This window comes from Anarrhichthys ocellatus, unplaced genomic scaffold (assembly GCF_004355925.1).
Source record: "Anarrhichthys ocellatus isolate YVR2014 unplaced genomic scaffold, GSC_Weel_1.0 scaffold10, whole genome shotgun sequence".
NCBI classification, from domain to species: Eukaryota; Metazoa; Chordata; class Actinopteri; order Perciformes; family Anarhichadidae; genus Anarrhichthys; species Anarrhichthys ocellatus.
Genome location: NW_022280040.1, coordinates 10,551,924 through 10,567,402, shown reverse-complemented (window position 1 = coordinate 10,567,402; position 15,479 = coordinate 10,551,924). Strand labels below are relative to the sequence as shown.

At 44.9% G+C, this 15,479-nt stretch overlaps 1 protein-coding gene across 1 annotated transcript in view; it reads right to left on the bottom strand.

Annotated features, from left to right (window-relative positions):
- The window catches only part of LOC116384865 (cadherin-20-like), a 64,574-nt gene that overhangs the window by 7,154 nt on the left and 41,941 nt on the right, over nucleotides 1-15,479 (bottom strand). The window contains exons 2-7 of the mRNA XM_031849864.1: nucleotides 11,486-11,793; nucleotides 8,126-8,420; nucleotides 7,688-7,807; nucleotides 5,014-5,181; nucleotides 3,666-3,853; nucleotides 3,180-3,433 (exon numbers count right to left, since the gene is read on the bottom strand). Coding sequence (XP_031705724.1) covers nucleotides 3,180-3,433; nucleotides 3,666-3,853; nucleotides 5,014-5,181; nucleotides 7,688-7,807; nucleotides 8,126-8,420; nucleotides 11,486-11,701 — 1,241 coding nt within the window. The 5' untranslated portion in view covers nucleotides 11,702-11,793. The remainder of the gene's footprint in view (nucleotides 1-3,179; nucleotides 3,434-3,665; nucleotides 3,854-5,013; nucleotides 5,182-7,687; nucleotides 7,808-8,125; nucleotides 8,421-11,485; nucleotides 11,794-15,479) is intronic.

Below are 15,479 nucleotides of genomic sequence, written 5' to 3'. Positions count from 1 at the left end.
GCTAATATGCTAATATGCTAATATGCTAATATGCTAAAGGTGGATTAAATCTACAGCCATGTGTGTGTGAGGCCTTTCTGCTGTGACAATAATCCCTGATGTGACTGCAGAGAGAGACTGAGTGGACTGGTCACACAGGGACCAGAGAGACCGAGCGGACGGGTCACACAGGGACCAGAGAGACCGGGCGGACGGGTCACACAGGGACCAGAGAGACCGAGCGGACGGGTCACACAGGGACCAGAGAGACCGAGCGGACGAGCAGAGAAGCTGAAGCAGATTGAGGAGGACTTCAGGTGTAAAGGACTGACACAGAGGGACAGGTGAGTGCAACAACACACTTGGTGTGTGTGTGCGTGCATGTTGCGCAATGTGTAAAAACTGCTTGTTTGTGTGTGTGTGGCTGCAGCTGCTGTATTGTGTCTCTGTGTTGTTGCTTGTGGTGACGTTTTCTTCTGCTGTTGATTCTATGAGAAGTGGAGGCTGTTTTAATTCATGTTGCTTCATTTGGGTCGTTGCACCCGCCGCGGTGTCCAGTTTGTTTTTGTTTGTTTTTGAGTTTGGTCTCTTTTCTGGTTAATTCTAGCGAGAGGCTGTTGCTTATTTTAAAAAGGATAATCAGTTGTATGCACAGGCTGCAAAGCCTGTCAATAGAAATGCATTTAATTGGTTTGGTTTGGACATCAGAGCTCTGTGGTGAAATGTTTACATACAGAATGTTGACATGTCAAAGAAATGACGAAAAAACCCCATTATTGTTTAATAAATGACTGACTTTAGTCTGTGTGTGTGTGTGTGTGTGTGTGTGTGTGTGTGTCCATGTGCCAACAGGGATCAGTCATGACTGGCACATCCACGGCTTGCAAAGATCTCCCTGAAGGATCTCTATTAATATCACTCCTCCACAGCCACGAGGAAGTGTGTGTGTGTGTGTGTGTGTGTGTGTGTGTGTTCAGATATATCTGCCAGTCATGCTGCAGTCTGTAAAGGACGGGAAATATGTAAAATGGAAATGAGACAGACTGAGACTGAAGGTCACCTGCTGCTTGTTATCTGCCATCTGATGTTGCTGCTGCAGCATCTCAGCTCTTCACTGTCATCCTCAACTGGTTCCTCAGCTCTGCTACTTGTGCTGGAACTCTCCTCACACACTGGCTTTTTTGGTTTTGTCTTTTTGTTAAAAAAAAATCTCTCTTCACGGATTCACCGCCTGAATACAGTACCGGCTCTGGGGATTCAGCTGCAGCAGTGGCTCTGACTCCCATCCGCTCTCTTCAGGAACGAGAGGGTTGTCTGTTATTGTAGTTGTCATCAGAGCAGCGAGACTGTATAAGAGATGCTGGTGCGATGGGAGGAGGAGTTTGGCTAAACTAGACGGCGGCGGTGACTGAAGTCATCCACGATTTGTCCCAGAGTGGACACCATGTGGACTGGGCATGCTAAGTGGACCCACAGCGCATTGCAATACATAATTAATTTGCGCACTGCTGCTGTGACATGCAAATGTAGGTAATGTATATATGTTAAGGTGCTATTTCTTTCCTCTTGAAACCTTTGCAAAGCAGTTTTTTTTTTAAATTTTTTTTTAAAGTGTTTCAAGTTCAGCATTGTTTGCATTCAAGTCTCTTGCAGCCTTCTTCATCCCTGACTTCATTTTGACGCGTTACCGCCACCTGTTGATCAGTGGAATAGTGTGTATTGCGTTGCATGTATGACCCTCTCATAGTGCTACTGGTCTAAAACTCCACGGGGAATCTTTAGGAGTACAACATCCAAGTGTTTTGTCTTTAAAAAACAAATCAAGTTTCCATAGCACATGAAAAACCCATAATGCAATGGTTTGCTTTTCGCTGTGCAAATTACAGTTCTGTGACATTTTACAAGTCAGGAAGATGGAAATGATGCAGAGTGTCCATGCAGACAGAGCTTAGCAGCAAACACACACGAGCAGCCACTGTGTCATCTCCATCCACATCCCCTGCGCTACTTTTAGCCCTAATGGAGGCCGTGGAGTGGACAGCTGGGACGGGGTGCAGCCTGTGCCATGTGAAACACTCGTTTACTGCCACAGTCATTGATTCCTTCACATGATTAATCGCCTAATCACAGGCTTTAGGTCTAATTAGTTTATAAGAGGTGCAGTCTGGACAGTAAACCCACCACGCGGCATCTGTTCTGTTAGAACCACAAAACATGCACTCGGATAACTGAGAGAAGTGAAAGCCTCTCGAGTCTCTTCAATCTGTGTTAACATTATGAGGTTTGTCCTCACTCTGGAGCTCTCAAACACACGTGTTGATGAAGGCCTCTGTCATGTCTGCAGCCGTCTCCTCCTAAGAGGACTCATGTCGTGATGCTGCCCCCTGCTGGTCATCAGGTTGCATTACATCGACAGAGCCAGAAAAACTCCCTCTGACAACTCGTGGCAAATTCCTCTAGATTAAAAAATTCAACTGAATGTAATGTTTTAATGACCATTGATGAGATTTGCTACTATTAAAGCCTGTCCCAGCATGCATTGGGAGAAAAACAGGAATGCACTCTTAAAGTTAAAATGCTCCAATCTACCTGACTTCTTTGTTTTGATATTGTCATTGAATCTGAATATTGATGATGCATATTCTGCTATTATTATTATTATTGTTATCATACTGACATTTAATGACAGCAGATCAACACTCTTCATATTTATTGTTTGTCACTTTGGTTTAACTTTCTACAGGTGCATTAGCTCGCGAGTGCAACATTGTCAGGCAGCCGACTCCTATATCTGAGATTTCAGCTGTAACTTGAACCCACCACCAGTCAGTCAAATATGTTTGAGATGCTTTTTAAAAAAATTGATTTTAGAAAATAACACAACATACAGCAGTTATGGTTTTTATGGTGCCAAAATAACTGAAAATGTTCCGTTAAAAAATGAGATTTTTGGAGCTTAAAATGCAAAAAGAACCCTGTGGTTGAGAGCTACATTTTCCTATTGAACACAACAGTATAATTTACATGATTTCAACATCGCCTCACCTGACATGATTTGGGCTGTTGAGGTTCATTTCTGTGTATTTAATGGCTTTTTTGGACTGTAAACTGCAGACCCACACAAGCATTTTCAAAAACGAAGCATGAAGCTGTGAAAACGCCATGAAGCCCAAACAGTGTTGTCGCCATGTCTTCCTCACCTCACAGTGTTGTTGGCAGCGTCGGGGTCCCTCGCTGACACCGCCTTCACCACGGTGCCGATCTCGGCGTCCTCTGACAGCTCCACGTAGTACACCGGCATGTCAAAGAGCGGGGGCTCGTCCACGTCCTCCACGCTCACGTGCACGATGGTGACGTCCTTGAAGGGCCCGCGGTGGCGGTAGGCCGGGTCCAGGTGGGTGTTGGCGCCCTCCACCTTCAGAGTATAACTGGGCTTGCTCTCAAAGTTCAGCGGCTGGAGCGGGAACACGAATAAAACCGTTATACAGACGAAACGTGTCATGGTCACTGAAGTTCTGCTGAAGTTTTTAACACAAGTTGGCAGATAATAAATCCTAAGTTCTAAGAGTTAAACATACAATAAAGAGACATGAATGAACAAATAATACAGGATCTTATCTCTCATATGTGACTTGTAACACAGCTATAAATAGTTTTATATATTCTTTATCGGTTCATCGTTGTACCCTTTTCACTGTGATGATGCCGAAGAGGTTGGTGGGGTCGGTGCTGATGTCAAATGTGTCCCTTCCATCTCCATCGATGATGCTGTACTCCATCTGAGCGTTGACCCCGACGTCCCTGTCCTTCGCCCAGATGCGCCCCACCACTGAGCCCACAGGAGCCGCCTCTGCGATGCTCATCTGATACAACCCTGAGGAAATAAACAAAGGGTGATCGTCCCTTTTCTATCCTCTAGAGGGAACCAAACCCTCTTCCATCACCTTTCACCGCCGCTCTCTCCTCTCAAAAAAATCACATCTCAGACAGCTTAAAATAAATGGCTCCATAAACGCCTCACAATTGGGTTATATACCGTCTCGTGGGTTGGCTTCAATTTCATCTACCATTTAACCTCAAAGAAGAGGTGACAGCTGCCCAATTTGTGGCGCTCCCTGCAGTCCAAAGTGAAATGCCTGCACATTGCGCTCGACAGAGGGGAATCCCTGAAGCTCTTCACAACCGATCAAAGTTTCATCGAAGTGATGGCACTAATTGGTCAGGGGGACCAGTGATGGAAGTGGGCGGTGGGTGTTTTCTTTGTCTCGGTGTGGAGCCACCCGTCGGCCTGGAAGAGATGACCGCGGACAACTAGACAACCTTCCTGACCTCAGGAGGACGGTAATGAGAGGAGCTGAAATGGTGATAATCAAAGAGACAGCATGGGGCGACTGGTGGCTGAGCGGTGGGAGGGAGGAGGCCAGGGGGTAAATGGCCAGGGACTGGTGGCTCCAAGTGGACAGAGATAGAAGGGGGCAGACGGGCTAATGGCTCGGATGCTCCAGAGAAATGAGGGGGATAGATGTGGGGTTTAGGGGGCTGATGCTCATCCATACAAAACGGTAAACTCGTGTCGTTTGTGTGATACGAGCGTTGGAACACATGGCTTCCACATGCTGCAGTTTCCATGTTCTATTGACACACAAGCAGACATGTGCAGCTGGCAAATCACGAGTCCAGCATCAGTAACGGCGTGTTGCTTTTATAATGAAAGTGAACTGTAGCGTTATTTAAGAGCTTTTGAGACTTTAAACTGATATTTGGTTAGTCCTTTTAAGGTGCTCTATTAAACATTCATTCAGGAAGTAGCGCTCCCTCTGTCTGTGTGTGTGTGTGTGTGTGTGTTGTATACAAGCATCTCTGTGCTTTGTTGACATAGCCACTCTGACCGTGCATGTCTTATTAGGGCATGCGAGTCTCTGTAAGCAGGCCCAAGTGTGTTCGCTCATGAGCAAAGTGAACAAAGGGAAAATAAAGAGAAGAAGAGAATAAGACAGCAGTGCGGTGAGGAGGAACTGTTGTGCGGTCTCTTACTCTGGTCAAACATGGGCGGGTTGTCGTTGATGTCTCCGAGCGTGATGTTGACAGTGGTGGTACCGGCGAGCCCCCCCAGCTGGCCGCCCATGTCCTTGGCCTGAATCACCACAGTGTAGTTTTCTCTGGTCTCCCTGTCCATGTCTGCCAGGGACACACGGACCACGCCTGAGGAGAGAGAGAGAGGGAGAGAGAGGGGGTAAGAAGGGGCAAACAAAGACACATGAGGTGAATTAAAGGTCAGCAACAGGGAGCTGGTGACACAGATTAGGGTCATGTGTCCGAGCGATGGCGTCCTGGAATGTCAGTGCTCTCAACGGACCCGACAAGAGGCTGCATGAGTGATTCTATAATCAAACTATAGTCGCTCTATTCTACTTTACAAATCATGATTTTAATCACATGGGTTACCAGGCAATGTGGTTTAAACACGACTTAAGTATGAGAGAAACATCTCATTCAACCCATGTTTGTATGATTTTAGTTGCATTAACTAATGTTTTGCACCTTTTAGTTTTGCACCTTTTAGTTCCTTTAGTGTGAGATTTCCTGAATATTTTTTTAGCCACTTTTGTCCAACCAAACTTTGTTCGACATTAACAACCACACCAGGAGTTAATAGGGCAATTATCTTGTGTTTGGGATTAAATATTTGAGATTCTTGGCTCAAATAGCAGCATTTCTGCAGGTGAAACCATTATTATATACACGTCTGACAAAAAAACAGAAGAAGAGCAGCTTCAAGACTCAATAATGGTTGGACAGTAGAGGATTTGTGAAATTCAAACACATACAATCTGTAGACTTTGCACACTAAGCAGACTGTTGCAGTGAACGTAACCTGCCTTAACTTGGTGCTTAACCTTCAAAGACGTGTTTTGCACGTTTTCTCTGTATTTTGTATTGTTCACCCGACGCATTGATACACAGACAGTTTTGCCAGATGCAGCAGAATCCAACTAAGGTCAAGTGATGTTTCTTTCTGCTGAGGAGTAAGGAAAGGAGCGCTTCTGTGGGTTTTGAGCAGTATGTGGTTAAGTCCTGCATTGTGTTCGCACCAATAACAGCCTGGGTGCTTTACAGGCTGATGGCTGTAGAGCCACTTGTGTTTCAGTGATGGATGAACCTACAGCAGCAGCAGCGGTCTGACCGGCTGCTGATGGGCAGCGCAGCCTGAGAGGATTGGCAACTGATTTCTGTGCTGACAAACGAAATGAGGCAGCTGTGGTTAAATAACACGTGGCTCCCTGCTCTGAAGAATCTTAATGTATTGATGGTAGCGCTAGTTTGAGTTATGAACGCTGTTACCATGTGCTGCAGTTTTGCAGCGAGATATTACAGCGTGAGAAGTTTTAGCTTATTATCTACACGTTTTATATTCTTTATTTACATCTTGCTTGATTTTTTTTTTTTTTTTTTTTTTTTTTTTTTTTTTTTTTTTTTTTTTTTACAAGCTACAATATGCATTTAAAGGATATATCCGGGATGTGAAACTGCTTCGTTAGCCAAAACACGTTAAAAAAACGCCGACAGCGGCTTGCTAGCGTAGCATAGTGCTTACGCAAGTGCTAGCGTACTCTGCTAATGTTAGCTCCACAGGCTTTTACGTAGAAACACAATGTTTTAGAAACTTATATCTGCTTCCAACCTCTCTAGGTGATGAGTATCACAATTACACAACTTTTAATCATCTGAGCTTCAAATCAACTAAACCAGCCATGAATTATTTATCTTTTTATCATTTTTGGATATCATCTCTTGTTGTCATTTCTTGGGATATTTTTTTAAACAAACGTTTTTTTTTTCAGTTATTCCGTTGCCTCGTATATTTTTTCAGGGATGCACTTATTCACTTTCCTCATGTTTGTACATGAAGCTAGAGACAAGATTGGGTACTTAGCTTAGCACAGAGACAGAAAGCAGGAAGGAACAGTTAGCTTGGCCTTTAAGTAAACAAAGAAATTTGATGCACCATGTGAATTACTGAGCTGTTGATATTTTTTACTTTGGACAGAGCCAAGCTAGCTGTTTGGTCCTGCTTTATGCTAAGCTAATGGCCTACTGTTTCCAGCATAGAGAAATTAAAATGGTATTAGTCTTTTTGTCTAACTCTCAACAAGAAAGCAAATAAGCTTATGTTGATATAAAGTTAATCATTACAGCAATGATGGCTAAATATTTGGTTTGTAGTACTCCATCATTGTTAATATAAAGCCAAACGGATCTATTTTCAGGGGATTAAACCTCTGAGGGCCCGTCTGTCTCATTCTGTCATTTTCATCAAAGAAGTTTAGCACACAAATTGTTTTTATTTTTCTGTCGAGTGCCAGGAGTTTGAGTTATTGCTAGTTGCCGTGTTTCAGACAAGTGTTGGCTTGTCTCGTAGCAACAACGGGAGCCACGCTGAGCTTCCCACATTCAGAGCCGGTAAAATGCACAAGGGGCGTCAAAGTATGGACTGCTAAAATCAGACCGTGGTGGCAATGACGGTGTTAGAAACGAGGTTGTGAATTAGCAGTAGCTGTCAGCAGAGTGTTAACCGTCAATGGTGGTAGTAGTTCATGTGGAGCTCGGAAAGTGGCTAAAGTGGCAGGCGAATAGTGACATCAATCAGCGTCTACATGTAATGCATCGAAAGGCACGGACAGCGTGGTTACAGATTGAGAGGTCGTACCGGTCTTGGCGTCCACTGAGAAGTAAGGCTGGCCCTCCACGATGCTGTAGACCACGCGAGCGCTGTTGCCGTACGTGGGGTCGTCGGCGTCGGTAGCGGTCAGCTGGATCACAGATGTTCCTGGGTTGTAGATGAAGAGGAGGAAAAAGAGAGGCCATTATCAACATGTGAATCAAAAGAAATAATATGGGTGGAGTATTTTTTATTTTTTTTTCCATCAGCTACTTCAAAGTAACCACAAAATGTTGGTTTATGAATAGTGAATGAAGCAGATTGGAGCCTGATAGAACAAACAATAACTCTGCAGGGCTGTTATGTACTTTGGTGTTGTTCACCGACGGCTGCAGCCACTCCCTTTTAAAAACAAACAAACACCGCAGACATGCACAGGCAGTTTAGTTTCTGCCTCCTCTTTATCCCTCCCCCACGCCTGCTCACCTATTTTGGACATTTCGGGCACAGACGCCTCGTAGGGCCCGTCCAGAAACCTGGGCTCGTTGTCGTTGATGTCCTGGATCTTCACAATGAACTGCGACTCGGGCTCCAGAGGCCGGTCCGTCAGGCGGTTGCGGGCCTGGGCGCGAAGGGCGTACTGGGCTTTCACCTCACGGTCCAGCCTCTGGATGGCGTGGATGTCCCCTGTGCCGTCGTCGATGGTGAAGGTGGTGCCCGCGCCCTCGCCCGTCAGGATGTACTTAATGGAGCCGTCGCCTTTATCCATATCTGAGTGGAGCTGTGGAGATGTCAGCCCAGAAAAACGTTTTATTCCACAAAGCATATTCTCAAGGAAAATATCCACTTTTTATGTGTTATTTTAGAGACAGCTCGAGGGTTTTGTAAGTAGCTAAAAATGTTTAAATCTGTGCCCAAACTCCTGGTAAAAAGAAAAATCACGACTGCATCAACAACGCATGAATGTAACAGTGATCACAAGTTGGGGAATATAACACACATGGTTCACTCCAGAATATTAGGACAGCGGCAGCATTTTGAGGACATTTAATTGGGTCACATCCCCTAATTTTAGAACAATGCAGCAGCCCAGTGATCCACAACAATAGAGACCAGACAACCAGTGGAAAGTTCTTGTGTCCAAATCAATCACATGATCTGAATCCAACTAAAAATGTGTCAGTGACGTTGGTTGCTATACAGGAGCATTATACCAAGTGTCTACACTACAGAATCTACAATTATGATATTTATCAACGATAATAATGCAAATCAGTCTTTGGTTGCAGAGAACGCTGCTTTTATCTGTTTTATATCATTGTAATCGAATATCTTTTGGAGAGTTGGTCAGAAAAAAATAAGAAATTTGAAGACATCAGAAAGCTATGTGACGAGTTACTCAATTAATTAGTATTCATGACAACTTTTTATATTTATTAGTAGACATTGTAAACATGAGTTTATGGTCTCAATCTCTAGTTTCAAGTCTTCTTCAATACAGCATGATGTTCATTTAGTACATTATGGTCCATTTAGAGTCAAACAGACCATAAAGCAGGGGATGCTTTAGGGCGGGGCTACTGTGATTGACAGGTTTCTACCACAGCGTTGTCCGGTCTGAGAGTTGTCTGTCTTTAACCCTTTCACATCGAGTTTTCACTTCATGAAAGTTAATTGTAACATTTTCTGGCGCCTACAAAGTTGTATTCAGCATTTGTTTCCACTTGGATCCATCCTCTTGTCACTTCTGGTTCCAAAAAAAACATGAATGCAGTTTAGTTGTATGTGAACATAGTTTTGTAGTAAACAGGTTTACAGCATAGCAGTTATTTCTGCTGGAGTTCAGAGTCAACAATACGACGAAAATGTGCCACAGGTCTAAAACGTGACATTTCTATTCATTCAATAAGCTACAACCCAGATTTTCAATTAATGTTTATTGTGCTTGATTACACAAAAGTACAAAACAATCTAAGTCAACATAGTGGTGTGTGTGTGTGTGTGTGTGGGTGTGTGTACATTAATACTATAAGGAGCCATCTAATTGTTGCCAGTGTAAACGCCAGCCTGTTGATGTGCAATCACTCCTCACTTTGTGCTTTAAGGGTCTCTGCATACGACGAGTACTTACTGCGAATTAAATGCCCCCATTGATGTCTTATCTGGTATATAAGAAACAGGCGAACACACAGCACAGAGCCCCGCCCCCCCCCCCCCCCCCCCCCCCCGCTGACTCTGAAATCACTTTCTCAAGCTGCTTGGCCTTTCCCCCGCTGTCTGGGGGCCACTAAGTGAAATGACCAAGCGCGAGGTTGTGGAACTGCTAAAAGTTTGCAGCTACAGCACTCAATGTTGTTGTTGTTGTTATTGCTGCCGATAGTTCAGCAGCAATCTTCACATTACCCATCATCCCCCCCCCTCCCCTTCTGAAAGCAGCCAGACGCTTCAGCTCTTCTTATCTCTCTCGGACAACGTGCCCACCTGCACTCTCTCCTGGAAAGAAAAGTGCCGAGCTCGGGGCCTGGAGAATATATATTTTTAATCAACAACCCCATTGTGGGCTTCAGCCCTTCGTGTCTCGTGGTGATATATCTCGCACCGGTGCCTTTTCCTTCTCCTGCACTGATCCTTCCTTTACACTCAAACCTATGAAAAGAGTTTGACACTCGGGCTATCAATTACCTGCTCCGTCTCCGCCAGAGAGCCCAATACCTCCATCATTTCCCCCCCCCCCCCCCCCACCACATGGCTCTGAATACTAAGCTCCTCAACAGGAAGAGTGGCAAGGTAGGCTGAGCTGAGAATAAAAACCTACAGAGCATGTCTCCCCCCCACCCCCCTGCTTTGCCGGACTTGTTACTCTTCTATCTGGTCCGAGAGCATGACTTTTAGGAATCCGCCCCCCCCCCTCCCAAGTATTCCCAAGCGGTGGAGGGGAAGTTATTTCAGAAGACTAATTAGGCATGTTTGAAGCAGGATTTTAAAAGTCGACGAGGAATTCTGAGGCAATCGCAAATTCAACCAAAGGTCTGGAATCTGTCTTTTAAGAAGCATCTTTGTGAAGAGAGTATCATTAATGGTTTGAAAATGGGACCAAATTACTCGCTTTTTTATTAATAATTTTGTGAATAAATGTCAGTCAGTTTTCCACTACTGAAGAAAGTGACATATATATTAAATGGAAGGATATTTATGGTGTCAATGGGGTCGCTCTCTGGCTCAAACACTGTACACATAGGACCACTTTGTCTTGTTTGAAGTGACGTAATGGCAATTTTCACGGCAGTTTGCAGGACTGTTGTCTCCCTCGATGATGACTGGCCTTACAACTATTGATCAAATGTTCAATTCACTTTAGCGACTGAGCGATCAAAGTGCTCCTCTGCGAATCTCCCTCGCCCTCTCCTTTCAGAGCATGTCGGTCGCGTTGCAGACGGAGGAGGAACGACTGAGTGAAGCCTCGGTTCGAGTCAATTAACTCGATCACTGCTGTCTGGCTCCGGTTCAAAGTGGACAGAGGAGAGGCTGTTTCATGGACGCAGTGCATCCTGGGATTACGTTGGGATTTTTCTTGTGTGTGTGTTGTGGCTGAAGTTCCCCCTCTGCCCACTCATGATCTTCTCTTTTGCACCTCCGCTATACAAGCAGCAGATGACCTGCAGGCTGCCGAGCTCCCCTGCAGATGTGATAGTTTGCCGTGGTTGAGATCTCTTTAAAAAATAATTACGTACACCAAGTGGAAAGGTCATGCACAAAAGATGCCCCCCCCCCCGGCTCCCTTTGCATTCCTCCAGTTTAAACCTCCGAGTGCTCGTTCTGACCGTACAGCATGTAGGCAACACTGACCTTTCCAATATAAAGCGGTTCCAGTCCGGTGTACTCCTCCAGGACAAAGAACTGGTTCCACACCCAGCCCCTCTTCACCCTTTGGAGCGGCGCTGACCTACCAGCGTTCCCCTCCTCCGCTGGCTCACCCACAAGGCCGTGGGGCAGCAGGGTCAAGATGCAGAGGGCCACGGGGAGCAAGGAGCTGGCAACTGCTGGAGGATTCCGGCCTCCCATTGTTGAGCACAGAGTCGTATTTGAAAATCCTCTTTCTTCAGGAGTGCAGTTGTTTCCTGGTTCTTTCTTTTCTTCTGGCTACTGTCGCCGTCCTGGAAGAGAAAAGAAGAAGACAGATTAGTCTCATATTTATGTCCTTTTGGACGCTGTTGTTCTTTTGTGGTGTACTGAGCCCCGGTGTGTGTTGCTCTGTGGGATGCCTGCAGATGAAGACGTATTCAGTCTTTTCTCCTGCCTCCAGATTAGCCCTCTACTACTGAGTTTTTGTTGAGTTCATAATGAGCCTCATCGCAGCGGAATGACGGGGCTCCCGATGAGGCCAGGAGGAGGAGGAGAGGAAGGACATGTATCGAAGAAGGTGAAGAAGGGGACGGTAGGTATAACACTCGCATCATGCTGCCGCTGAGAGACGTACAGTAAATATAAAGGAGAAGACGGGACTCCAAAGTGTGTAACTGTAACTGTGGTTCATACAGGGAGTCATGTGTTGTGACTATTTCAGCCACGATAGTCTTAATTAGTTTCGTTCGTTTTTAACTTATACATCTCTAATGCACTCACAAAAAAAAAGAAAAAAACTAGTCATTAGTTTTGAAATGGTGACAAAACAAAGGAAATTCACACCGCCGGAAAAAAGTATGGCCGTCTCAATTATTTAGTTTATTATTAAATGTACTGAAAATGAAAGAAAGGAACTAAATATATGTATATATCGTATGCCTCGGTAGCTGCGAATGTACAAAGAGAAGGTTCAAAGCTCTCCTCCCGGACGCTTGGTTTCCCGCTGCTTCCAGTCTTTATGCTAAGCTACGCTAATCGCCTTAAGCTCAATCCTTAACACACAGAACAACCCAACTCTCCACAAGCAAGCATATATTTATAAAAACTGGTGATCATTTCTGATGGTAGTCGGCAAAAGCGCACATCAACACACGATTCCTGTATTCCAGAAATTCCAGAAACGATTCCAGAAATTCCCATAAAACCTTTTTGAAATGGAAACATAACGACTGTCACTTCCTGGAGCCTGCAGGAGCAAAACAGATATGATTGCACGCTTTTGAAAAAGAAGTGACGCCACAGTCTTCACCTTAGCTCCCTCTTCCTCCTGTCACAAGGAGAGGCGAGCTCCTTCACACCTCCTGTAAAAGGCCCGGGGGTGTGATGTTCTCAGATTGTAGTGTTTTTGTTAACACCTCTTGCTCAGCTTTACTGACACCGTGTTCTACAAATTCCCTTCAGCGCTGCAACCCTCTCATTACAAGTGTACCATAGGTCTTTTTCTGGCTCAATGTGTCAGGTTTTTTGTTTGATTTCATGCCTTTTAATAATGCCTCTTATCTCTACTATCTGGATCGCTCTTTTTAAAATGAACATGATGGGACTCTTTAAGATCAGCCTGTTAATTCTATAAATTTCTTTCAGGAGATGCTTTTGTTTGGGGTTTGACTGAATCAATACCTTTTCACAGCGCATGCCGCCTACGCTGCCCATGTTTTTCCATCTGCATCTTGTTTTTTAGTGCGTTCAGGAGGACGGCCGCATCTGCCAGCTCCTCCTGCATTAACAAGCTTGTGGGGAAAATAGGTAGATTTATGGTGAAAAGGCAGAAAGAGGGCGGGAGAGAGCGGTAAAAGAAAAGCAGAGAGGGGCTGTTAGCAGAGGGAGGAGGAGAGTATGGGCTGGAAATACAAAAAAACCAAAAGGGCAGAAGAAAAGAGAGACTGTTTGACTCGCGGGCTGACTCCATTATGTTTTGTAAGAGAGTGCATTGTGCTGCTGCAGACTCTCTCTGAATCGCCAAACTCAGTTAATCATTGTTGAAGCGGCACAAAAGGCAGGGAAGGGTGGGGGGGGCGTGGCCGCATTTTGTGTGTGTGTGTGTGTGTGTGTGTGTGTGTGTGTGTGTGTGTGCGCACTCTGCCTGGCAGGAAGGGTGACACTTGACCCCGTTGCTCCCCTCTTTTTGGTCCATTCAAGCCGCCTGGTTGCCATTATGAAGTGAAATTAGCTCCCTGTTCTTCGCTCACAAACCCCTCGGCCTCCCCCCTCAGCCCCCCCAAAGGTCACGACTCGCACCCGAGTATTTTGCTCCATTTTTTGTCATCCTTAATGAGGTGACATGCAACGCAATTGTGCTGGCAAAACATTTCACACATCCCTCTCTCTCATGGTATTTTCACTTGTTTAAAAGGGGGGGGGGGGAGCAGCCGGCGCGTTTAGCTTACAAGCTGTGAATGGACGGGACGGGAGGATGAAGGGGATGAGGAGCGAGGCGGCGGGTGGAGGAGCAATCACATGACGAAGCTTAAGTCGAAGACTTGAGGTATTTTCCCACCGTGGCTGAAAATGTGTCTTTGTATCCAAAAGACACATTTTAGTGTTTTTCTGTGAAAGAGGAAGTTAAAATGAAATGGAACGTCTGACTTTGATTTGTTTGTTTTTCAAAGAGCAGGAAACCCCTGAGAGGAAAATGTGTTTTTGTGGAGCAGGAGAAAGAGATTGATTGACGGGGGGGAGCAGCTGGAGGAAAAATGACGAGCCATACTGTCGCATCATTTCACTCCAAACCCACCTGCTGCTCCGTTAACGTGCGATCCGACAACAACAGACTGCATGACACCGCTCCGATCAGAGAGAGGTGAAACAACGCGACTGACCGACAGATGGGACACCTGTTGAGATTATTGCGTTGGTAATGACCAGAACGACTACATTTTAATCCCGTTTAGTGAATAAAGGCTACAGACTGTCATGTGTTAAACAGAGTTGTAGTCAAGACCACATAAACCAAGACCAGGGGGGTATCAAAACAGAGACAAGACAAAGACTTTGAGGGGTTGAGACTACGTCAAGACCAGAGTCCCACTCTGCATGATGCACGCAAACCAGAGTCACTACTGAAATGAACCTGAAAGATCCACATTCACACAAAGACGCCCACAGAAAACAAAAGATTCCTCTTCATTCACTTCTTTTAGCGCCATATATACTGAGTGTGTGTGTGTGTGTGTGTGTGTGTATATAAGTGTACCATGAGAAATGTTTTGACAGAATCATCAAAAGGTGGCGAACTTTACGTGTTGCGCTTTGGTGTTTCTATGAGCCATCGGATGAATCGGACAATGCACAGGCAGTTGTGGTCCGAGTCCTCTTCGTCTGAGACCCGAAACCGAGCTCGAGTACTGGTGTTAAAAGATAAAAGTTAGATGAAAAGTTTGGATCGGATGCTTTGTCTATACATATTTCTAATTATAGATTTGTGTTTTGGTCGCTCGTGTTCAGATTAAATGAAACTCTGATGCATTTGAGAAGCTCGACTTGTTTTGTTAAGTCAAACAAGCTTTTTGTAGGAAAAGCTTCATTCCTCACAGCAAGTCATCTGTGCAAAGAAATGCAACATAAACTGCAATCTAGAGCTGAAGAAAATGGCGAATTAATCAGAAATGCAACTTTGTTTTGATAACTCTAATTGTTAATCAAAAATCGAGCACATTTCCTACTTTCAGCTCCTCAAATGTTAGCATTTGAGGCTTTTCTTATATTCATGTGACAGTAAACTTTATATCTTTGGGATAGTTTATCGGACAAAAAAAGATGTCAAAAACATTTTAATCAACCATATAATTACTTGATCAGCAAAAGTCTGGAAAATAATCATTAGTTCCAGCCTTAATGTTATCAAGAAGCTCACCCAGACATTTTGGTCTCATTCACCGGGTGAGGTTACCAGAGGGGCCAACTCGGTGTGTGGTGCATTAAGTGTGGGCTGGCCCTG